The sequence below is a fragment of the Neomonachus schauinslandi genome, chromosome 12 (assembly GCF_002201575.2).
Source record: "Neomonachus schauinslandi chromosome 12, ASM220157v2, whole genome shotgun sequence".
Taxonomy (NCBI): Eukaryota; Metazoa; Chordata; class Mammalia; order Carnivora; family Phocidae; genus Neomonachus; species Neomonachus schauinslandi.
In genome coordinates, this window is record NC_058414.1 from 82,055,093 (window position 1) to 82,080,267 (window position 25,175).

At 40.9% G+C, this 25,175-nt stretch overlaps 1 protein-coding gene across 1 annotated transcript in view; it reads left to right on the forward strand.

Moving 5' to 3' along the window:
* The window catches only part of SND1 (staphylococcal nuclease and tudor domain containing 1), a 394,531-nt gene that overhangs the window by 164,479 nt on the left and 204,877 nt on the right, over positions 1-25,175 (forward strand). Inside the window, exon 14 of the mRNA XM_044920011.1 lies at positions 6,138-6,238. Within this exon, the coding sequence (XP_044775946.1) occupies positions 6,138-6,238 (101 nt within the window). The remainder of the gene's footprint in view (positions 1-6,137; positions 6,239-25,175) is intronic.

A 25,175-nucleotide genomic window follows, 5' to 3' on the forward strand; every position in this document is an offset into this window, starting at 1 on the left:
GGGATGAATATGTATGAAGTACATATTCTTGTTTGCTGTGGCTCCTTAAGGAGAAAAGTGTATTTAATTGAGTCTTTCTACTTAATGATTTCAGTAGTCTAATGATTTAAGTCAACATGCATCTTATTTATGCATATATGTATGTATTCATGTACTTATTTATCTCACATACACTTATTTAGCACTAACTTTGTGCCAGGCTCTCCAAGAAAATCAGTACATGTTTATCTAAACATAACTGACACATAGAGCTTACTCTGAGTCTGGCCCTGTTCTAAATGCCTTGTGTTTATTAATGCATTTCTTCCTATAGCTGTGAGATAGGCAGAGTTATCCATGTTAAACTAAAGCATAGAGGAGTTAGGTAACTTAATCCAAGTTCACACAGCTCTTACGTAGAATCGCTGGGAACCAGACCTTGCGGCCTGGTGGCTTGAGTCCATGCTCTTATTTAAGCTGCGTAAAATAGTTTGTTCTACTTACTTTTGTCTTCCGGGTGCATTAGCTGGACTTGCCCAGACGGCGATGTTGTCTTTTCTGGGGTGCATAGAAGCTTTTCATAACTACCTGGGAATTCTGTCATGAGAGCGATGGGGGTCATTTAAGAGCTTATTTCCAGAGGCAGGGTATTTATTACAGCTCCTTGTGAATTTATGATTGGCCATGTGGAATAGTGGGTGGGATTATATGATAATTATGCAAAATAGCCTTACATAACAGCCCTAGTTAATATTAATACTAAACTCAGGCTGTGACCTGGAAATGTTGTGGATATGCAGTTGTTTTTCCTCCCTTCCTTATCCTTTATACATGGTTCAGATTTTGTCATTTTGTCATTTCATTATCATCACTACCATAAAGTCTATGAAGTTCTTTGGTAGTTTGGCTTTTTGAGAGATCAGTTGGATGAAGAATATCCATCCATAGATCCTCAGAATTCTGTAGGTGTGGCCCGAAGCTATTCTGTTGAACTAATTTGCTTTCATGTTTTATAAGAGATTGTGATATAAATTTGGTCTTAAGCTTTCATTTTCATTTCTCTGAACGGTCCTTATTTATTTATTTATTTATTTATTTTGAGAGAGAGAGAGTGAGAGAGAGAGAGAGAGCACAAGAGGGGGGAGCGGGAGAGGGAGAAGCAGACTCCCTGCCGAGCAGGGAGCCCGATGCGGGACTCGATCCAGGGACTCCAGGATCATGACCTGAGCCGAAGGCAGTCGCTTAACCAACTGAGCCACCCAGGCGCCCGTCTCTGAACGGTCCTTGAAAGGAGTACTCTACAATCTAATGGACCAAGGACGAATCAAATTAGATTGCCCCCGTGCCCTTTTTTTTTCTTGGAAAATGTGTTTGAGAAACAAATAATATGGGAAATTATATGTATTTTGCTTGCTTACCCAGTTACAGGAATGGCTGTGATTAAAGCTTTATCATGATTTCAAAATACCCCTCTCCCCTCTCTTTTAAATAAATATATTTTTGTCATATAAAACAGCGGAAAGGTCAACAACTTGACATAGTAGTCCTCAAAATTGAACCTTCTCATTTCAAAGGTGTCCTTTAGAATTTTATGTCTGAAAGGGCTCCTGATTACATATATCCATACATGCAATAGATATTTACTATATACCTTCCTACTCCTGTACAGGCCCCGTGACAACAGTGTTAGTGAGTAAAAGGCATGACCTGCCTTCTCCTGGAGCTTCCAATCTATGTGTTCCAATATACTGTAGTAAAGGTAAGGTAGGAATTACAAAGGCCTAAGAAAAACGCCATATAATACACCATATTTGGCTATCTTGGAATTCGAGAGTTCAGTGACTGTAAGGTTCTAGTCTAGTGCTCTAAATTTTCCAGGTGAAAAAGTGAGATCCAAAGTTGGGGGATGTGACTCTTTTGTGAGAGATAAGTGGAACCAAGCAAGAGCCCAGGGCTCCTTGGGGTCATTGCTGTAAAGAGAGATCAGAGATCAGGCCCTTTGTGTTATTATGTACATGTTAAATACTTGTATACTAAACATTCCAGGAGTATCTTTGCTTGATAAATGAGGAATCTGTCTGCATTAACCTGCTACTTTTTAACTCCTACCATTCTGTATGTACTTAACCCACAAGCACAAAACTAAAGTTATGATTTATTCAAAGACCTTGCTAAGATTTACAGTTTTAATTGAAATTATTTAAATTGTGGCTCTTTTTTAAGTGATCGACAAGTCAGTGGTGAGTATCTAGAGATAGCTTCAAGGTAAGAAACAGATCTCAATCCACAGGAGAGGGACATAAATGCTAATTATAAATTGACTTGAATTCTTGGTTTGTCATGGCTGCCTGCAGGTGTGTGTCTTGGCTGTGGGCTGTTCTCAGGGCCTCATTTGTATTTGAGGTTTACTTTAATAATATTGCCTCCCAAAAGAGCTCTTTTTTAATCTCTTACTTTCAGTTCTTTTCCTAGATAAAGGAAGGAAGTAATTGGGAGATGAATGTAATTATTGATTCTTTAGGTTATTGAAGATTAAAGTTTTGTTTGTTTGGTCTTCCCACTTATTTTCCTGGAAGTCAGTTTTGGGAATACGGTGCCTTTTGGCCTTCTGAACTGGAAGATGGACAGGTGTTCATTTTTGTTAATTATCATTCCCCGCCACCACCACCACCATCACCACCACCATTACTCACTTGGCCTTCTGGATGAATTAATGCTCTCTGCATAGAGAGCTAATGTTACTCTCTGTATTTGCATTGAAGAACTGCTATCCCACTCCTGTCTGCTGAGGTAGAGGCTTGGCTTTGGCAGGTGCAAGGTAACCTTGAGATTCGCTTAGTTTATTTATAAGCAAGGATGAATGTTTCCATTGTAATAGAATTGTGGGCTTGAGCTTGTTAAGTGGATCAGGTGAGAACACAGATATGTGGACCTCTTTCCTCATTTCCATATAATGTTTGACTTCCCACCAAATGCCCCCAATTCCACCATATTCTGTGGCTATGCCCTTTTTAATCTTAGCCCTGAGTTCCTTTACATTCCATGGTATGGGCACCCTTGAGGTTTAGCTCCTGTACACTGCCGATTAACTGTGTGATTTTGCCATGACTTAAACAGATATCCAGGGGCTCTCCTGGCTCTCTTCCTGCTTCTATAAGTTAGTTGAGGGCCTTGCCAGTATACAGAGTTCCAGGGTGTGTCACTGCAGACAACTTGGGGATAAGCTTTTCCTCTCCGAGGGATTTGAGTCAGCCATCCTTCTGTTTGTAGCCCCTCTCGTTCCTTGTCCTGTCTTTGGCCTGTATTAACTCTGGCCAGCTGCATACAGGGAAACTATTAAAACCTCTGTGAAAGAGGGACTAGTTCTTAAACCCCATCCCCGCCCCTAGTCTGATCATATCCCTCATAGGTACCCATCTCCTTAGCTTTAGACAAGTTGATGAGACCTAGCAATAATTCCGGTATATACACCTGACTTTAGGGGCCTTCTGTATATTCTCTTCTTGTCTGTCTTGTTGTGTTATGACAGTACTTCTCATAAGAAAGATTTACCTTACCTTCAGTCCTTATTTGGCTTTCTCTCTGGTAGGGCTCCCTGTTGCTTTTAAACCATGATTTAGATGGAGCGTTCAAGTGAGTGATCTGACAATCCGAATTTTGAGGCAGCTGTCCTTTTCAAAATTTCTGCATTCATTTTTAAAATGAGTTTTTGAGGAACAGACAGTTTGAAAGGATTTTAATCGTGCTCACCAGCACTGTGGCTGAACTTGATGTCTATGCAATATGCTGTCTTTAAGCTGATTAGTGGGAACTAAAGACATGTTTAGAAAACGAGATTCTAGACTTTCTGACTATGAGGATGGCTTCAGGATGCTTGATCCAGTGTATTTTCTTCCATGCAGATATATAAACCTTGGCCATGGCCGAAACCAGGCATGTACCTTAGTTCTGTAAAACAGACACTGCGTGTTTATTAATGGATACCACATACTTGTTTCTTCTTAAATGTTTTCATAAAGATCATTGCTTAGTATGTCCATATCCATATAATGTATATTAGGATTAGACAACTTTCTCATTTTAAGTTCCTAGCTTCCTAACCTATTTGTACACATACCCTTTTCTTCATTCAAAATTTAAAGTTTTTCTAGTCCATTCGATCCTTTTGTTTCCCAAAACTTCCTAACTTCAACTGTATTGGTCCTGTGTGTAGTTAGCTGTGTCATTTTATTTACATACTGTGATACTTGTCCCAAGCATCCTTCTGACTGTCATCTTGTTTGTTCTCCTTGATGTTTCTTAACTTGGTTTTGGAACAGTTACGGTAGACTGAAATTACATGCAGTTTTTCTGTAGAGGCATTTCATATTTTAAAAAACAGATCTTCAAGGGAGTCTGAAAAGGTTAAAGAACTGCTTTACATAATGTTATCTAGGACTCCTGCAGGAATATTGCCAACCTCTTTTCTGTCAAGTGTAATATCCGTGGGACCTTAAATGTTTGGCCATTTGTCTTTCTCTTTTGGTATCAGTCTTTTAATTTTTTTTTTTATTTGATAGAAAGACAGCAAGAGAGGGAACACAAGGGCGGAGTGGGAGAGGGAGAAGCAGGCCTCCTGCCGAGGAGGGAGCCTGATGCAGGACTCGATCCCAGGACCCTGGGATCATGACCTGAGCCGAAGGCAGATGCTTAACGACTGACCCACCCAGGCGCCCCAGTCTTTTAAATTTTTAGAGCAGTTTTAGGTTCATAGCAAAACCAAACAGAAAATAGAGAGTTCCCATTTATGCCCTACCTCTCCACAAGAACAGCCTCCCCCACTGTCACCATCCCCCACCCGAGTGGTACATTTGTTATAATTGATGAACCTTCATTGATATATCACCACTTAAAGTCCATAGTTAAATAGGGTTCACTCTCGGTGTTCTACTTTCTCTGGATTTTGAGAAATGTATGATGGCACATGTCCATCATTATTGTATGATACAGAATAGTTTCCCTTCCCTAAAAAATCCCCTGTGCTTTTCCTCTTTATCCCTCGCTCCTCCCCCTGACCCCCAGCAACTGCTGATCTCATTGTCTTTATAATTTTGCCTTTTCCAGAATGTCATATAATTGGAACCATACAATATGTCAGTTTTTTTCAGGTTGGCTTCTTTCTCTTAGCAATATGCATTTAAGATTCCTGTCTTTTTATGGCATGATAGCTCATTTCTTTTTAGTGCTGAATAATACTCCATTATCTGGATGTACCACAGTTTGTTTATATGTTCATCTACTGAAGGACACCTTAGTTCCTTCCAAATTTTGGCAGTTATGATTAAAGATGCTATGAACATGCTTATCCAGGTTTTTGTGTAGACATAAGTTTCAACTCATTTGGATAAATACCCAGGCATGTGATTGTTGGAACGTATGGTAAAATATGTTTAGTTTTATAAGAAACCACCAAACTGTCTTTCAGAGTAGCTATGCTGTTTTGTATTCACACCAACAGTGAGTGAGAGTCCTTGCTGCTCCACATCCACGTCAGCATTTGTTGTCAGCATTTAGATTTGGGCAATCCTAATGTAGTGGTAGCTCAGTAGTTTTATAATTCATATTTCCCCAGTGATATACAATGGAGAACATCGTCACCATCTGAAGGTCTTCTTGGGTGAGATGTCTAGGTCTTCAGCCCATTTTTAAATCGGTTGTTCATTTTCTTACTATTGAATCTTAAGACTTCTTTGCATATTTTGGTTAGCAGTCCTCTGTCAGATAAGGCTTTTGCAGATATTTTCTCCCAGTCTGTGGTTCAGCTATCTTTCAATTGTTGTTTTTTAAAATGTCCAGGCCAGGGGCGCCTGGGTGGCTCAGTCATTAAGCGCCTGCCTTCGGCTCAGGTCATGATCCCAGGGTCCTGGGATCGAGCCCCGCATCAGGCTCCCTGCTCCGCGGGAAGCTTGCTTCTCCCTCTCCCACTCCCCCTGCTTGTGTTCCTGCTCTCGCTCTCTGTCAGATAAATAAATAAAATCTTTAAAAAAAAAAAAAAAAAAGTGTTCGGCCCAGAAAATCAAACTGGGCGAGGTGATCTTTCACAACCAGGCAGGCACATGTGGCTGCTAGTGAGCTGTGTTGCAGACTCAACCTTAACTTCCTTGATTCTTTATTTGCAGGTCAATGTGACTGTGGACTACATTAGACCAGCCAGCCCAGCCACAGAGACGGTGCCTGCCTTTTCAGAGCGGACATGTGCCACTGTCACCATTGGAGGAATGTGAGTGTCCTGGCCAGCAGGGACTCAGCCAGAGCTGCAAGTTGTCCTCAGTCACCTCTCTCCTTTCTTTTCTCCCTGATGTGCTTTCTGTTGCTCTTAACACAGTGCTGCTTAATTATTATGTCTGTGTAGTACTTTATATTTGCAAAGCATTTTATAATCATTCATTAGCTAATCATATTCTTTTATTGTTTAAGATTTACTGGGCTCGGGCGCCTGGGTGGCTCATATGGTTAAGCGTCTGCCTTCGGCTCAGGTCATGATCCCAGCGTCCTGGGATCGAGTTCCACATCGGGCTCCCTGCTCCTTGGGAGCCTGCTTCTCCCTCTGCCTCTCTCTCTCTCTCTGTCTGTCTCTCATGAATAAATAAATAAAATCTTAAAAAAAAAAAAAGATTTACTGGGCTCTGTGTGCTTGGCACTATATAGCATACATTATTACTATTAATAATGCCATTTATTGTCAGGCCCTAGGTACTATCCAACATTAGGTGGAAAAATTATCTGCACATTCATTTAGGAAGTTCAATTATAGACAACCCCCCTCCCCCCCAAAAAAGGGAGGGCAGGGGAAGAAGAAGGGTTCATTGGACATTTTCTTTATACAGATGTATGTTTTCATTAGATGATGGGGCCTTTCTCTTTTGTGCTGGCCATATCCTGTTCTGTTCCAAAGTCTCTTGGGAACTTGGTTGATGAACAGTCTTTCAAGGGATGTATCTGACGGGGGAAGGAGGAAGGCTGCAGCCTGCTGGGCCATGCTTCCACAATGAATATTAAAACAGGCATTCAGTCCCCAGTAGCAGTTCTTACTCTGCGTAAAATATACCAATGTGATAATTGTTTCCATTTCTTTTTTTTTTTTTTAAAGATTTTATTTATTCATTTGAGACACAGAGATACAGAGAGAGAGCATGAGCAGGGGAGAGGCAGAGGGAGAGGGAGAAGCAGGCTCCCCGCTGAGCCAGGAGCTCGATGTGGGGCTCGATCCCAGGACCCTGGGATCATGACCTGAGCCGAAGGCAGATGCTTAACCATCTGAGCCACCCAGGCGCCCCAGTTGTTTCCATTTCTAGTTAACAATCTTAAGTGCTGTTTGTTACCAAACTGTTATTTTTCTTCTCTTTTAAGGGGGCATAGTGGAGGAGAAGAAAAGAATAGGTTTCCCATCAAAACAGGGATTGTCTTATTGAAAGTACAATGGAGCCCATTAGGAGAAATACCTCTAAGCGACAGCGTGCCTTTGAAAGGAAAGAAGATCTTGCAGCTAATGTACCTTCCAGAACCTCTCATACCAAAGAGGAACCTTTTCTGCTCGTTTGCTATCACACTTCGGCAATAACTATTTTTGGTCACTGTTATCACTCCCTATATTTATATAAACATTACTGTTCACACAACAGTTAGAGACTTTGTGGAGAGGAACTCAATACAGGCTTTTGTTGTCACTACCTTAATACCATCACAAGTGACAGGCTTTATTAGAAGTAGAATCTTGACAAATCAGATAATATTTTTGACATGGGAGAGACTAGGACATATTTTGGTCATTTTCCTGTCTGTATAAGTCGCAATAATGATTATTATCACTTTGTCACTACTTAGGAGCTGGATGCATGCTACTCTATTATGGAGAGCTGGAAAGTTAGTATTCCTATATATTACAGTTTTAACTGTCACAAACAAGGAGTCATATCAGTAAATAACTGCTCCTGCTATCTAATATACTGGTACAAGCAACAGTGTCACTACTGTAAAAATCTACATCTTTATTTTCGTAGATGGTTTCCACCCATGTTTAACAGTCCGTTAGAGTAGGTCATTTCATTTAGTTACCACTGAGGTATATTCTTAAATTCACACTGCTTAAAATCTATATAACCTGAGTGTGTTACAGAGCTTTTTCTTTTTATAGGACAATTTGAAACAGCTAGTTTAAAAATTCCATAGTAGGGTGTTGTGGGCGTGCTCCATGCCATGAAACCTTGAGGTTCTGACTGTGTTGATCTTGGCTTTGATGGAGATTACTCCTTCAGGCTACCATGCCTCTCTGCAAAGGTTAGGTGACTCTGTTCCAACCAAGGTTTTGGTCAGATTCTCAAGCCGCCTTCATAAGAAAGTATCAATCTTTTTTTCAGTTTGGTTGGTTAACACAAGTTGATGGGTCTTAATTGACAGAAAGCATTGACTATCTGTATACTTCAGGTTCATGCCTGGGATGATAACCTTGACCTTTCTCTACCTCTCAGTTCTTCTTCTTCTTCTTCTTCTTTTTTTTTTTAAGATTTTATTTAGTTGACAGAGACACAGCAAGAGAGGGAACACAAGCAGAGAGAGTGGGAGAGGGAGAGGGAGAAGCAGGCTTCCTGCCGAGCAGGGAACCTGATGCAGGGCTCGATCCCAGGATCCTGGGATCATGACCTGAGCCGAAGGCAGACGCTTAACCATCTGAGCCACCCAGGAGCCCCTACCTCTCAGTTCTTGTAACTGGATTATAAGAAATACTATTTTTGTATGATTTACCAAAGTATTTACCAGTGTATTGATTCTTCTAGATACCTAAATTGTCTCCTTGATTAGACCAGCCTAGCAGGGTGCCTGGGATGCATTATGAGTTTCTTCATAGAGTTGTTTCTACTAAACTAGACTTTTATTCTCCTGCCTTCAGGAGAAATAACTGAGATTTACGGATACTTTTGAGACAAACTCTCACTAGACCGTAAGCTCCCTAAAGATAGGGATTTTTGTCACATTCCCTGTTGTAGTCTTAGTATTCAATATATGGTAGGAGTTTCAATAAATTTTTGAATTATTTGTTTATTATATTGCAGAGTGTCCCTTTATGAAGCTTAACAGGGAATACTGGGACACTTGTTTCTATTGAGCCCTGATTTTGTTGTTATGTAATCAATACTGGAGAAGTTGTATTGGATAGTTTTCCTTTTTTGTTTGGTTATTGGGACGTCCTTGCCAAAGATAGGCTGTTTCTGGAAGAAGAACATTGTATTTTATTTTATTTTTTAAAGATTTTATTTATTTATTTGAGAGAGAGAGTGAGAGAGAGAAAGAGCACAAGAGGGGGGAGCGGGAGAGGGAGAAGCAGACTCCCTGCTGAGCAGGGAGCCCGATGCGGGACTCGATCCCGGGACTCCAGGATTATGACCTGAGCCGAAGGCAGTCGCTTAACCAACTGAGCCACCCAGGCGCCCTGGAAGAAGAACATTTTAATGCTGCTTATGCTTTTTATGTTCCATTCGTACTCATAGCTTCCTTGCCTTGATTTTACTTTTACTTTTGCCTTGATTTTGTTTTTATTCTTGTGAATTTTCTGTACTTTTGCAAATCATTCCAAATAATATTATAAAAAAGTTGAATGAATAAATAATGTTCAAATACTCAGCTTTATAGTCAGAATTTAGGTATACTAACAGCCTTTTTTCTGAGTATAATGGTTAATTATTCAAAAACACTGTCTAGAGAAGGGATTTTTTTTTAATCTAAAATATTTTCATTTCATTTTAAACATAAAAATGTACAAATATTTCCAAATCTTTGATATATGGGCAGAGTAGGTTAACTATTTCATAACCTGATAAATTGCATAACTTCCTCTTTAGAATAAGTACTTAAAAACACTAATTAATGAAACCCTAGATTTTTGTGATTTACATCACCCTCATTTATTTTGTAGCCATTTGAAAGCCATTCATCTTATTAAACCTTTTAAAAGTATTCATCTGTTTTCATAAACACACATTTTTTTATGTACTTCTTTTTCAGTTATTAATAAAATATTTAATGGAGTACATAATTAAAAATAACAAGGACAACAAGTATAAATAGTTATGGGATCAGAAACAAATGGCTCAACAGGTTGGGGCAGAAGTGCACAGGTATGTCTGGCGCTCATTCATTCTGATTGGCATCAGCTGAAATCCTAGAATGTACAGGTCAGGTCAAGGAAGGTCATTTAGGAGAGCTCCTGTAGTAATGCATCATCTCTCTGAAAGACAGTCTTTGTTCAAGCTGGTAGAAATGTTGCAGAATTAAGAAGTCATCCAATCCAAATTATGCCTATCAACCTCTGTAGGCTTACACCAAAATATGGGCTTTTATAGCATCTAGAGGCTTTTCCCATTCCAAGAGATCAGCTGGGCTCCTCTAGCTATGGAAAAGCGTGTCTCAAGCTGCTGATCACAGGGTAATAAGGAGGGGGAGGCAGATGAGATGGAGTCTCTTGCAGTTATATCAGAGCAGATTTTTTGGTGTATTTCACATGTCAAACTGTGTGAATTGTCTGTATCCTCAATACGGTTCAGTCTAGTCCTTCTGTTTTTCTTTTTTGTGTAGGGGAGGGAGTTGAGTCACAGGATCTCTGTGAGGTACCTCAGGTGTGACAGTCTTCTCTTCTTATCTCTTGCCCTCTAGAGAATCAATGAAAACGAGGTTCATCATTCCTCTAATAGTTAAAATTTTTTTCTTGATTAACTTCACTGTAGAGTTGGCAAGAGTTATCTGTTAATCAAAACAGTTTAAATAAAAAATAAAAAGATCAAACTTAGAGTTGTTTCTCATTCTCTGGCTCCCGGGCTGGGAATTAGCTGAGCCTTTTAGGCTTGGTTTGTGACATGAAGCTGTCAAGATGGCGCTTCCTGTTAATTACTTTTTATTGTATTTAAGACACTTAAATAACTCTTCTTGTGATTTAGTCTTCTATGTAATTAGCTTCAGTGATTAAAATCTCATTCTTTCTTTATTGTCAGAGCCTTCTTGAGGAGTGAGATTTTTCTGGGGTGACCTTTCTTGTGCTGGACTTCCCAATTACGTGAAGCTCCAATTTGGCAAACCCATATTATAATGTATTAACTGGTTGCTCACTCTTTCTGCATGTCACCTTTTTAAAGAAAGGTGTTAAAATTTGTTCACATTTATAAGGGGGCATCTAAAAAATACAACTTAAGGGTTAAGCCTCACATACTCACATTCACATTTAGCACCACTCCAGCCCTGGAAAACTGTAACAGATCCAGCAGTATCACTTAAGATATTTCCCCAGTGTTTCTCATGTGAAGTATTTCACAATGGTGGGAGACCATTGACAGGACCTGTTTTTGGAAAGAATGACATAGAGATGAAACTGTAGAATAGGAATAATTGGAAAATGACCTGTTTTTGTACATTGTCATATTTTGAGGGGGGGTGATTTTTTTTTTTTCCTAACATTCTTTTTGAAACCATGTTTCCCTCTCCTACTTTCCTACCTTGCCCTTTGGCTGTCTGCTCCTTTGATGTCCACACAAGTATGAGGCGTTGCTGCCAGAGGTATTGTCGAAGATCTTTTGGACTTGGGACATCTTAGTTACCTCTTTGTTCTAATAACAGTCATCCAGCAGCCACAAAGCCATCCTTTTGAACTTTCTTTTTTTTTTAAAGATTTTATTTATTTATTTGACAGAGAAAGACACAGCGAGAGAGGGAACACAAGCAGGGGGAGTGGGAGAGGGAGAAGCAGACTCCCTGCCGAGCAGGGAGCCCGATGCGGGACTCGATCCAGGGACTCCAGGATCATGACCTGAGCCGAAGGCAGTCGCTTAACCAACTGAGCCACCCAGGCGTCCCCCTTTTGAACTTTCTTTATGTCTCTCTGGATTCTTCATAGATAGAGCTTGTCTTTTATTATATTTATGTAAACCAGGCAATCACACTTGCAAGGGATGAGACTTCTTCTGCTTCTTTTTCCTTTTTCTCTGGTTCCAGTTTGCAGGAATACTTCTTTCCTAAAGTCTTCTATAAGTGACTGAAGCTTGAAGTCAGGTCTAGTCCTTCTTCTAGAATAATCCTTTTTGAATCCTAGTTTGGTTTTTCTCAGCCGCAGTAGGAATAAGTGTCCTACAGTCCCCAGCTTTTCTGGCTTGAGTGTTTTTCTGTAGCTTTAAGGCTTTCACAATCAGACCAAACCTCCTATCTCTCAAGTCTTCAAATTTTAAAACATACTAATAATCTGACTTTCAAGCTAAACATAGGAAAAAAAGTGGCCTCTTGGAACCAAATTTTCTGGACCTAGTGTTCTTACTTAGAGCTGCCTACAGCATCCTGAAGATACTCTTTGCACCTGAGGAAGTATGGAGACAATATTAATGTCACTGACTGGGCCACTGCCTCCCACAGATGCTCCCATGGAAGCATAGATGTTAACTTCTTAGCCATGTCTGCTTTTTAATTTTTGGACAGTTATCTTTATAGCTTTATAAATTAACACTACTGGTTTAAAAATGTTTAACTTTAAACTGTATCTATTTGCTTCCTTATGTAAAAGATGAATATTTTTTAATATTTTCACTATTATTTCCTTCCTTTAACCCCCAATTTTGTTATATTATTTAAGTTTTACTATTAGTGAACTTTATAAAGTTCAATTACTGTTTCTGATTAACTTTATAGAGTAATTCCCTCTCTGAAAGATAAGAAAGTTAGAATGCTACCTTTTTTGGACTCCTCCTTCCTTTTAAAAGTTTTTCTTCTGGAGCACCTGGGTCGCTCCGTCGGTTAAGTGTCCGACTTTCGATTTTGGCTCAGGTCGTGATCTCAGCTTCATGAGATTGAGCCCACCCCGTCATCTGGCTCTGCACTCAGCTGCGAGTGTGCTTGAGATTCTCTCCCTCTCCTTCTACACCCCTTCCCCCGCACTCTCTCTCTCTCTTGCTCTCTCTTAAATAAATAAATAAAAGATTTTTCTTCTATTTCAAGATTTATTACATTACTCCTCTGTCAGTGTAATTGTCTTCTAAGCTTTGCTTGTGAGTTTAACCCAAAAAAATTTACCCTCCACCTCCACCCCATAGTAGTTCTAAGCTCCTGTTGAACCAAGTATGATAGAGTGAGAAGACCTACAGAAAAAGAAATCCTACGTCATTTTATCCCTAGAGAAATGTTAATTCCCTGTGTGTTTTTCTCTGTGTGTGTGTGTGTATGTCTGTCTTTTCATTTTGTATTTTTGTTTTTGTTTTTGTTTTGTTGTTGTTTTTAAAGTAGGCTCCACACTGGGTGTGGAGCCCAGCTTGGGGCTTAAACTCATGACCCTGAGATCAAGATTATTTCTTGGATATCTGCCAAGGGTCAAAACCCTCTGCTCTTAATAACTTTGTGGGAATCAAAGGGACAGGAATGAGGCTGGCTGATCCAGCTCTTTTGAATGTGGGTCCTGATTAATTGCTCAAATGATGTTCCCAAAGCCTCGTTGTGGTGCTTTGTATTTTGTCAATAAAGGCCCTTGAGGCACTGCCAGTTCTCCACCAATCAGATCCCATCTGCTTTCTGTCTTTCAGGATTTGTGCAAACTTTCTGATACGCTGTTAACACACTTTTCTTGTTCTCTAGCACCATTAGGGCTCTATTCTTGTCCATATCTGTCTTTTCTGTCATTTCAGTGGGACCTTATAAAGGATGTCATGTGGACATAAGTTCTCAGTCTGCCATTCTGACCTCCCTCAAGCATTCTTTTTTTATTCTTTTGGATAATGCAATTGATGTGATAAGGAGAGGGGACATTTGACATGGTTACCAATAAGCAAAAATTCTGTGTCTTTTATATGCCATTTCTCGGCACCTTTCTCTTTACAATTCCTGTGGCCGGCACAGTACAAAGTGGTAAGGTAAATAGGAATGGAGTTTTTGTAGATTCTGTTATCTCCCAGTCATGATGCTGCCTTACAGGGGATTTGCTCCAGTTCATGCTGAGTGAATTGATTTTTTTTTAAGTAATAAAAAAATTATATATGCAACTAATGAATCGTTGAACACTACATCAAAAACTAATGATGTACTATATGTTGGCTAACTGAACATAATATAAATAAATAAAATCACAAAAAAAATTGTAATGTTTTCAGAAGTTTAGGAAATAAAGGGAAATTATCCATTGTTTAATCATGCTAATATAATAGCTTTTATGTGGGGGGTATTCCTTTTGAGTGCTGGTTATTTCTTGAGAATTGAATCTAGGAACAGGAAAATTAACTACTTGACCTAGTGTTACCATGAAGTCTAAGGCAAGTTGTTATTGGGTGTCTGATAAAAGTAGGCTTTAGAGATAAACAGACGTGATGTAAAACCTCAGCCCTGCTACCGGATAGCTGTGCAATCTTGGGCCTTAGTTTTTTCTTATGTAATTTAGATATAATAATCTCACATCTCATCAGGTGGTTGTGAGGATTAAATGTACTAATGCATTTAAATATTCAGCATATATACTAAGACCTAACAGTCAAGTTCTCACATCAGCTCCAAGCCTCTGAACTTGACTGGTTGCCATTGATGTTAATTTCATATTTAGCGGCTTCTGTCCTTTCTCTCTCTCTCTTTTCTTTTTTTAAAAGTTCATTTATTATTTATTTGAATAATCCCTATACCCAACGTGGGGCTTGAACTCATGACCCCGAGGTCAAGAATTGTATTCTCTACTGACTGAGCCAGCCAGCCCTGTCCTTTCTTTCTTTGTCCTCTCTCACACACTTCTGGCTATTTTTTTTTTCACTCAAACTTCTTTTTAAGGATTTTTCTTGAATGTTTTTATATTTCATCCTCTTCTTAGTCTTAACATTCTTCCTGGCTAAGCTAATCCACTGATAAACTGCTACCTCACAGAATGTTCTAAGTATTAGCTTAAATAAGATATAGGAAATGCCTGGTATGTAGTAGTTGCCTGTAGGTTAATTAAAAAACAAAACAAAATACCTCATTGGATTATGGCTTGGATTTTGTAGTAGTCCATTTTTTTTTTTTTTTAAAGATTTATTTATGAGAGAAAGAGAGGTGGGGGAGGGGCAGAAGGAGAGGGAGACAAGCAGACTCCCTGTAGAGCGGGGAGCTTGACGTGGGGCCCGATCCCAGGACCCCAAGATCATGACCTGAGCTGAAATCAAAAGTCAGACACTCACCCAACTGAGCCACCCAGGAGCCCCTTTAGTAGTCCATTTTTATTGTTCCATGCCAGGCCCTTCAATTGGATTTATCTCTTTTCTCACTTTTTAAAAATTACCATGATGGCTAACTTATATCCATTTTTCCTCTAAATTTTTTTTTTTTTTTAAGATTTTATTTATTTATTTGACAGAGAGAGAGCACACAGGTAGGCAGAGCGGCAGGCAGAGGGAGAGGGAGAAGCAGGCTCCCCACTGAGCAGAGAATCGGATGTGAGACTCGATCCCAGAACCCTGGGATCATGACCTGAGCCGAAGGCAGACGCTTAACCGACTGAGCCACCCGGGCGTCCCTCCTCTAATTCTTAAACGTATACTGTTAATACAGTAATGATTGATAAGTACTTGCATAAAGGTACAAGTGGTATTCATAAGTAAGTTTTCATGTTTCAAGAAGTTTAATGCACATACAGTTTATCCCTTAATAAAAGTAGTTTATTGAAAACATCTTGAGGCACCTGAGTGGCTGAGTCGGTTAAGCGGCCGACTCTTGATCTCTGCTCAGGTCTTAATCTCAGGATCCTGCATTCAAGCCCCGTACTGGGCTCCACACTAGGCATGGAGCCTACTTTAAAAAATAAATAAATTTAAAAAAAAAAAATCTTTCAACGCAAGAGGTGTGCTAACAAGCAACCTATCTGGATATAGTGCTATAGTTAGTGATCTGCCTATCTACATACCTGAAGTGGTTGAAAAGGCAGAGGACTACGAACCTTAAATGTTTTAGGAAGTGCTATTACATGCCCCCCCCCCCCGCCCGAAGAGTTCTACTGAAAGTTGTATTTTTGTTTTTTAAGATTTTATTTATTTGACAGAGAGAGCACAAGCAGAGGGAGAGAGAAGGAGCAGCAGGGTCCCTGCTGAGAAAGGAGCGCGATGTGGGACTCGATCCCAGGACCCTGGGATCATGACCCGGGCCGAAGGCAGCCGCTTAACTGACTGAGCTACCCAGGCGCCCCTGGAAGTTGTATTTTGTGAAACTTACTGAATGACCCTCTCTGTTGTGATGTTCTTGTGAATTTTTGTGCCATTAGTAAAAATGTTTACAACAAGTGGAACTTGGAGAGAGGAAATTGTTGGACCTTTAAAGTCAATGCGTATGATAGAATTTGGAGATGTTTAATAACAGCATGAACTTCCCAACAGGTAAAGGAAACTTGGGACTGTCTTCTATTAAGTTTCCAGTGTGGGTTTTACATGGGGCCTTTTAGATTTCTGATATATCTGCTTACATATCAACTATGACTCAGCAAACTATTGCCTTAGTGTGAGCCTCTATTGTGTTAAAATTATGATGCATAAACCATCACATATTGGGTTGACAGCAAGGGGAATTCTGTTGTACTTCTTAGACCATCTCTTCATCAACCACCCCCCCCCCCCGCCCCATCATGTTGGCATTGATTGCAAAATCACTTTTTTTCTTTCAGAAGCAGCTATACAGAGCATTTATTCTTGTCACCACTTCCTCAAAAACCTCCCTCTGGAACTGTTCCTTCACTTGTCACTTAGCAGAGCCTGTGGCTGTGGAGAGATCAGACCATTGAGTGAGGGTTGACCACAAAGGCTCTGTAGTGGTTTACTGTGTTTCAAAGCCAGGGACCAGAATAACCCTGCCCTCCCCAAAGAGTAGGAGAGAAGAAGAAATTTCAAAATCCTTAGCCTTTTTGTGGGGCTCATTTGTTGCTTATATTAGAGCTAAGAATCATCTAGTGAAAAACTATTACATCTTCTAATTCTTAGAGAAAAATGTTGACCACCAGAAGACTGTTGGTTTTGACTTAGTTTTATAAGTGGAGACTCATTGCTAGAGCTTTTACTTGCAGAGATTCTGAAAGCAGTTAAGTCTAAAGCAGTTACATATTCTAAACCACAGTCACACTGACACTGGGCTTGGTCTAGTTGCTAATGGATTCTGGGGCATAAGAGCACCACTTTCCTGTTCCCGTGGTGCCCACTGGCTGGGTTGTGGACTGTAAACTATAACAGGACAAATAGTGGAATTCTTTACTGGGCCCTTTTTTTCTTTCTGACCCATATGACAAAACTTCTCTTGAGCTTCCATCCTAAGAAGCGACCTGTGCCAAGATAATTTTCTTCTAATTTCTCTAAAATGATTGGGTTTTCTAAAGGAGCATATAGTTAGTTACTCTGCCACTTAACAGTGACTTTAGAGCAGGATGACAACCTTCCAGAAGCTAGGGTATTATTTTGAACTTCTTCCTCTAAACAAAGCATTGTTTATGTCTCTCAACATTTGCATAGATTATAGAGGACTTGAAAATGACTCTCTGGGCCTACCTCATGCCCATTTTGGTCTTTACTAGACCTCTGCGATTTGGCTGGTTCTACTTTCACTGTCAGAGCATATCATTCCAGATGCCATTATGTAATTTTCTGTCTTGGGGTGTGTGTTTGTGTGGGCGGGTGGTTTTGTTTTGTTTTTAAGTGGTGTTTAATGTCAGGCTAATAATAGACTGGGTACGTAGGCCTGGTTTTGTCATAATGGCCACGAGTTTGCTTATTTGTCCCTTATTCCCCTGAGAGGCGGAGAACTCCCCCCTCCCCAAGTGATGCCTACATTTTGGAGGGGGTTCATCACAGCTGCCTAGAAAATGCCGCATGGCAACTGGCAGTTCTGTTCTGAAGAGATAAAGATGAGGAATCTGAGGAATCTTCTCTCTGGTTGCTCTCACAACCTATCACTTGTCTACCTGTGACCTAAATTGAACCAATAGGAATGAATTTGCTGTTCCTGAACCAGTTCCAAAAATTGGTCTATGCTTAGGTTCTTGTTCTTTGGGGAGTGCCAGGTTCGTTAACACATTTATGATGCTGGGGCCTTAAGTTGTGTTAGGTCACTCTTGGCCCTTGAAATTTGGAAAAAGAGAATATATTAGTTGAACTTTTCTGTCTGTGTACTTTTCCTCAAAATTGTATGATAGAACCACCTGGGGCACTTAAAAATAATGGTGCCCCATATTTGAAATCTAGGTACCCATATTTATCCACCCCCCCTTTTTAGGATTTTATTTGAGAGAACAAGCAAGGAGGGAGGCAAGCATGAGTGGGATGGCGATGAGGGTGGGTGAGGGAGAGGGAGAAGCAGACTCCCTGCTGAGCCAGGGAGCCTGATGCAGGGCTCCATCCCAGCATCTGGCCTGAGCTGAAGGCAGACGCTTAACCGACTGAGCCACCCAGGCGTGCCCCCGCCCCCCCATTTGTTCTTTTCAAATACTGTTCTTCACCCCTAGAGATTCTAGGTTTATTGACGTGGCATTGGACCTGACATTGGTGTTTTGAATGGTTGATTCTAATGTGCAGCCAGTATTAATAAGCACTGTGAAAAGAAGTCTAGAGGAAACAGGAAGCTCCAAAACCATCATTATTCTCTCTTCTCAAATAAGTATAGATATAGGTAGTAGGAAGAATAAAAGAAACTTTACAAATGGATTTTTTCTCGGATCAGTTTTGTTCCCAAAGCATAGCCTTTTATAAACCTCCATTAATTTCTATCATACCAGCTCTGTTTAGAGTACGTACAGAATGGCAGAGCAGGGAAGGGGCTAAAGGGGTAATGGTTATTTCTAGCTCTGCTTCCAGCATGTAGCATGACCTTGGTAAGTCATTCACCCACCGTCTTTTCCTAAGGCCCTTATCTGGCCTTTTGTGAAGGAGAAAGTAACAAACAGTATTGCTAATATTCTTTCATCTCTTAGTATATCTTTTTAGTAATCTAGAGTTTCTTTAAACCTCTTCTCAGGTTCTTAAGAAAGAGAACTTTAACTAGGGGTGTGTTTCAGGGAGAGAGAAGTAGTAGCCGTGAAGCCAGAAGTTTGCCCATTGGCTTTAAAGTCTAGCCAGGGATTTTTTTTTTTTTTTTCCAGAACAATATACACCTTTATTACATGACTGAAGATAGAGGGGAGGAAGATTTATTTGCCTTTCGGGGCTTTGATTTTCCTCAGGTAGAACTCCAGCTCCTTGCTCTCTAGCTCGTAGCCATCTGCTCAGCCACACTGGCCTGGTCTTGAAGCCATGCATGCACGAAGCTTGCCTTGCTGGAACTGCTCCTCCAGAAGATGGCTAATTTTGGCATTCTTTTTCCTTCCATCATATTTCTTAATTTTCCTTGATTTTTTTTTTGTTTAAAATCTCTTCCTCCTTGGGAGCTGGCGTGGCCCCCTCCTTGTGGCCCAGGGGGCAGTGCTTAGTGGGACTCCTGCTGCTGTCGGTAAGGTGCCACCAGTGAGCATGATGCAGTTCCTCACCAGGGGCTCGGTGCTGACCAGTTCGTTGGCAGAGGCATTGTAAACGACATCAGTACCCCTTGTTTTGCGGGTTCAACACTCAGAGCCCCAGGAGAAGTTCCCCACGTCCAGCCTCAAGGCAGGGTACTTCATATTGCCTCCCCGAACACAGACTGTGTGTATGCAGCGGGGGCTAATCTTAGTATTGGCAGCGGGGCGTCCCACATCATACTTCCTCTTCTTACGGTAGGACTTTCTCTTGCCCCGGTCTTGTGGCACTTGTGCCAGTTGTCCCGAGAGATGCCTAGGGCTCTCGGTGTTGGCTGTGAAAGAGCTAACCATGAATTTTTCCTTCTACGTAGCCCTCCCTCCCCGGAGTTTGATCATAAACACTAGACTTAGTTGGAAGGCTGTGGATTGGCAGAATCAGACTTTACCCAAGTAGCTAACTCTTAGTTATCACTGCCAATTGACTTAGTGGCCTCATTGCCATTCACCACTGACAGACCTCAAGGTATATTGTTTACCTGAGATAACAAGGTACAACATTGGAAAGAGCCTCAAATTTATTTTTATTTTTTTTTAAAGATTTTATTTACTTATTTGACAGAGAGAGAGCACACGGGCACAAGCGGGGGAGCAGGAGAGGGAGAAGCAGGCTCCCCGCCGAGCAGGGAGCCCACTGCGGGGCTCAATCCCCAGACCCTGGGATCATGACCCGAGCCAAAGGCAGACACATTTAACCGACTGAGCCACCCAGGTGCCCTAAGAGCTTCGAATTTAGACCTCTAATATTCCTTTTACCTCTGTGTGTACTTATCAGATTCATAGATTTTTGACTAGTTGGCAGCTGTTTGTGTTGTTGTTGTTTTAATCTTCTCCTTAAGAGGAATTCTTTGGGGGCGCCTGGGTGGCTCAGTTGGTTAAGCGACTGCCTTCGGCTCAGGTCATGATCCTGGAGTCCCAGGATCAAGTCCCGCATCGGGCTCCCTGCTCGGCAGGGAGTCTGCTTCTTCCTCTGACCCTCCCCCCTCTCATGTGCTCTCTCTCTCTCATTCTCTCTCTCAAATAAAAAAAAAAAAAAAGAGGAAGTCTTTGGTAGTAGAAGGTATTATTAATGTCTTTGTTATTGGTAGTGTTGTTGCTAACTAACCCAAACTTATCTTTTAAATACTATTGGGGACCAAAGAAATTCAAGTATAATCTATCTATTTGTTAGAGTCAATAAATGCTAGTTGTGGGGTTTAGTAAAGACTCAAGTCAATAGTTAAATATTTAAGAAGCCCTAGAGTTAATTGTTTTCTTTTTTGGGGTGTAGATTGATGCATCTGAAATTAATGATGTATGTTTTGATGTTTGAGGCATAATTATTTGGCAGCCTTAATCTAAACTAATATCCTCAAGTGATTTGCTGTATTATCCTGATACCCTTCTAGATACAACCACATTTATGACGCTGGCTGTTTTCTTGCATACCTTTCTATTTTTATAAACAAGGCTTATATTCAGCTGGTATATGCAAGAATGACAAACTGTAGCCAGTGCCATATGTTAAATATTATTGATATTATCCGATTATAACAGATAAGAATTCGCATTATATCACCTGGTCTTAGAGAATCCTTCAAGAATTGTTTTCAGGGAAAGATGTCAGTCTTGTCTCACAGTAGCTTGGCAGAGAGGGGGAGAGTCAAGAATAAGAAGTATTCCTATTTTGGTTTGGATTGTTTGAATCGGAACTATTTTTCCATTACCTTGCCTGTACTGATGAGCTTTGTGTGTTGAGGGGGTTTGGTTGAAAGTCGTTGCCTGTAAAGGGATTCTCTCAGCCAGAGCATCTACTTGGTGGCATTTGTTTTTCTAACTAGTGCACTGCCCCAGGATAGAACTGTAACAAGTAAGTAGAAGCCTCTGGAGGCTCTGTTTTTCCTAGTCAGAAACTTGTGGAAACTGGAGTAGGTATAGGTAGGTCAGAGCCTTGCCCACCTGAGCCAGTCCCATGTTTTTCACTATGTTTTATCTTTACAATATTTGTTGAGGGCTTTTGTTTTTCACATTGATAGATTGTGTTCAACAGTAAGACAGTACTCATTGTGGATGAGAAGATAGTTCATTGGTATCAACTCATATCCTCTCTCAGACTCTAATCAGAATGTGGTTATTCTAGAATTTTTTTAGATTAAACTTGTTTCCTGGGCATAAAGTGTTAATAGCACCTCCCCCTCAAAACACACACACACACACACACACAGACTGCACTCAAAATTTTAAAAAAAGAAAATCTGTCCAGTGTCAGGACTCCCTTTTCCATCTTACTGTCTTTAGGAAGTTACTCACCCCCAAATTCTGTTCCCTCTGATTTTGAGATGACAATTTCTTATCCGTGACATAACTTATATGTTACCCACTCTCTCTTTGTCCTGTAATAACAAAATTGCTGTGATAGCCATCCAATCAGTTTTTTAAAAAATCAGGCATTTCATTTCTAAATTGGAACTTGTTTCTTTCTAATCAGCCTTGTAATGTATTATAGACATCACTCTCAGCATTGGCTACAGAAGTGATTTAATGCTGGGTTTTAATGACTCCTTCATTAATCCTGGTATTCTGGGATTTATCACTCACTGGCCTTTGACCGCTGGAAATGACGAAAACTTTGATTTCGTGCATATTGGATAACGCTGGCCTATTGCCGCTGGAGCCGTGAATCTTGTCTCCACAGTGGCATGTGTGATTGGGAGTGCCGCGGACGGATGGCTGCTCTCCCAGGCCATGCTCCGCTGCCGAAGGGGTGAACACGATGTCTTTATCAGCTCAGGGTGACCTCTTCCCAAGCCCAATGGATTTGAAGTAGGAGTCTGCTCTGATAGCTTCATCTCCTGGACAGATCTTGTGAAGTCAGGCTCACCTTTTCAGCTACTTCCTGAAAAAGGCTTGAGTTGAGAATGTGTATCTTCATGGCTGCACCTAGAACATTTTTTTTTTCTTCTAGTGAAATCAGTTTTATAGTAGGGAAAACATGTGTAAGGCTATCTAGTCCACCTCCCTCATTTTATGAACAAGGTGGCTGAGTCCAGGAGGAGTGACACAACCAGGCCAGGGTCAATGATAATGAAAACCAGCAAGAGTGATCACCAACACACAATGCTTACTATTTGCCAAGCAGAATCTAAGTATAGTCTCTTGTTTCTTGCTCACAACAGCTTCATGAAGTAACATTCATCCGGCTGCAAGTCCCGTTTTCCGTGTGACTTTTCTCTGTACTGCCTGCCTGCTGCTGCCACAGAAATGACAGTGTTGGTTGCTTTCCTGACTCTTAATGGTAGCATTGTGAGTGTCCTTGGAAGAGAGGGGCTAATTTATGTACTATAGAGTCTTGTGGCTAGAGCGTAGTACCCTAAGTAAATGTCAGGTGCGGGCCTCCCCTGCCCACCAGTGCTCAGAAGAGAGGAAGTCTCCCTACTTTGAGTCTTTACAGAGGCTCATGTATTACTGAGTGCTTCCTCGGTTAATTTTTTTAATTTACTTTTTAAGATTCATTTATTAGAGTGTGTGAGCAAGCGTGTGCTCTAGTAGTCGGGGGTGGGGGCGGTTTGGGCAGAGGGAGAGACTCCGGGCTGAGTGTGGAGCCTGACGCAGGACTTGATCTCACAACCGTGACATCACGACCTAAACCAAAACCAGGAGTCAGCCCCTCAACCGACTGTGCCACCCAGGCACCCCAGTTTATTTTGAACACATCAGTGAGCTTGTTAAAACCTCGGATCACATTGCAGCATCATTAAAAATGAGCCAAATTTTTTTACACAGTGTAAAACTTATTCTGGTGAGTATGGTCACTGGTGATAGGACAGTTCACCTCCTCTGGTGCCACAGGCAGCTGTCCATTCTACTTCTTATTGATTGTGCTCTTCTAGTTATTTGGTCCTATGAGCATGTCCTTGATTTTCTAGGTGTCTGATTCCCATTTTTTGTTTAATGCTACCCTGGGTCTGTGTAGAACACCTGAATCTGTAAAACGGCAGAACCTCTCCTGTTAGTATTGTACTGCTACCCATTTGATTTTCTGATTTCTTTCCTTTTGCCTTTCTCCCTTTGTCACTGTCCCCAGATCAGCCCTGACTTAACCTTTTGTCTTTCCTTTTGAAATTTTCAACCCGATCTAATTCAAGGAGGCACTGCCCTACCTACACAGTAGTTTTGCCAGTCTCACAGAGAGACAGGTTTTCTTTTTGTTCAGCATGCCCCTTTTCCCATGCATCTGGAATAACAGCTGTATTCCCACTCCTGAATAAAAGATTTTAGGAAAGTGTCTCATGGTAAAGCACCTGGACTTTTAGGCAAGTTTGGGGGTAAACTCCAGACCAGATCCATCACCAGCAAGGTGGGAGGACCAGTTTTTATGGAGTGGAGATAAGACCATATGAACGAGGATACGCCTGAATTGGTGGTGTAAGAGTGCCATTTGTATCAATTAAATGTAAGGGATTAGATAATCTGTCATTATGCTAATTCTGGGTAACAGATGGTGGAGAGTTCTGCATCTCAACAGCGGTGTTCACTGTGGGGGGAATTAGCTTGCACCCAGATCAGCAGTCAAGCAGGAATTCCATTGAGAGAGACAGAGACAGAGACAGAGACTACTGATGATTACATTAGTGTGTCCCTCTAAGGACATCCGCACATATGCTGGCTCTCTTGAATTTCTCTAGAGTTTACTTATTCTTGCCCATTGCCCTTCCTAAGTTACCAGAACTCTTTTCTCCTATCTGTGAAGAATTGGAGGTGGTTTCTCTCCATTTGGTTAATTTAGGAAGATCAAGATTAGAAGTAGGTTAGGCAAATGTGGCTCAAAGCAATAGCATATTGCATATTTCTTCAGAGAAAAGATGCCATACAGCTGTTGAAAGTCGGGGGCGAGGCAGGGACAAGCCATCCATAGCTTTAGTTCCCACCAGGAGCTTCGATAACTGAGGATGTTTAATCCTGCCTTGGTGACACTCTGGAGGTCTTGGGAGAAGCAGCGTAATTAGGAAGGGCTGATGGATGTGTTGATTTGTTAACAAATTCCCTTATCGCTTCTTCCCTGTTGCTTTGGCCATTGTTCCACTCCATGTACCCCACAACTCAGACCTCAGTGAATTCAGTAGCCTTCTCCGTAAGCCTTTCCTCACTGCAGGCTGTCCGTCTCCAGTTCTTCCTGCTTACCGCTGCCGGCTCTATTCCCCGTAAGTGCTGTTTTCCTATGACTTTACCACAAGAGCTAGCTCCGATTTTCACAACTATATTCAGTTCAGCCCCCCTACTGTCTTCTTCTCTCCCCTCATTCTCAGCACACAGCCTCATTTCCTGCTTTATGGAAAAAATACAGGCTTATCTAGGAAATGCTCTAACCTGGTTCTCACGTCTCCACACTTGTCTTTGCCCTGTTTGCTTTCTTATCTCCTTCCTGCCTTCCCATCTCCATGGAAGATTTCAGCCTCTTACTTTCCAGACTAATTTTTCTACATACATCCTCTGAATTCTCTCTTTTGGTCTCTTAGGAATTTTGTGCTATCAGTTATCCCTTTTCTTTTTAACTAACTTTTAAAAATTATCCTCCAGTCTTCTCTCTTTATTGTAGCTGCTTTCCTTCTTCTTGTCTTCTCTTCCCAGCCAAGTTAATTAAAAGAGTTAAAAGAAATTTTAATTCTGTCTCCATTTGCTCTTC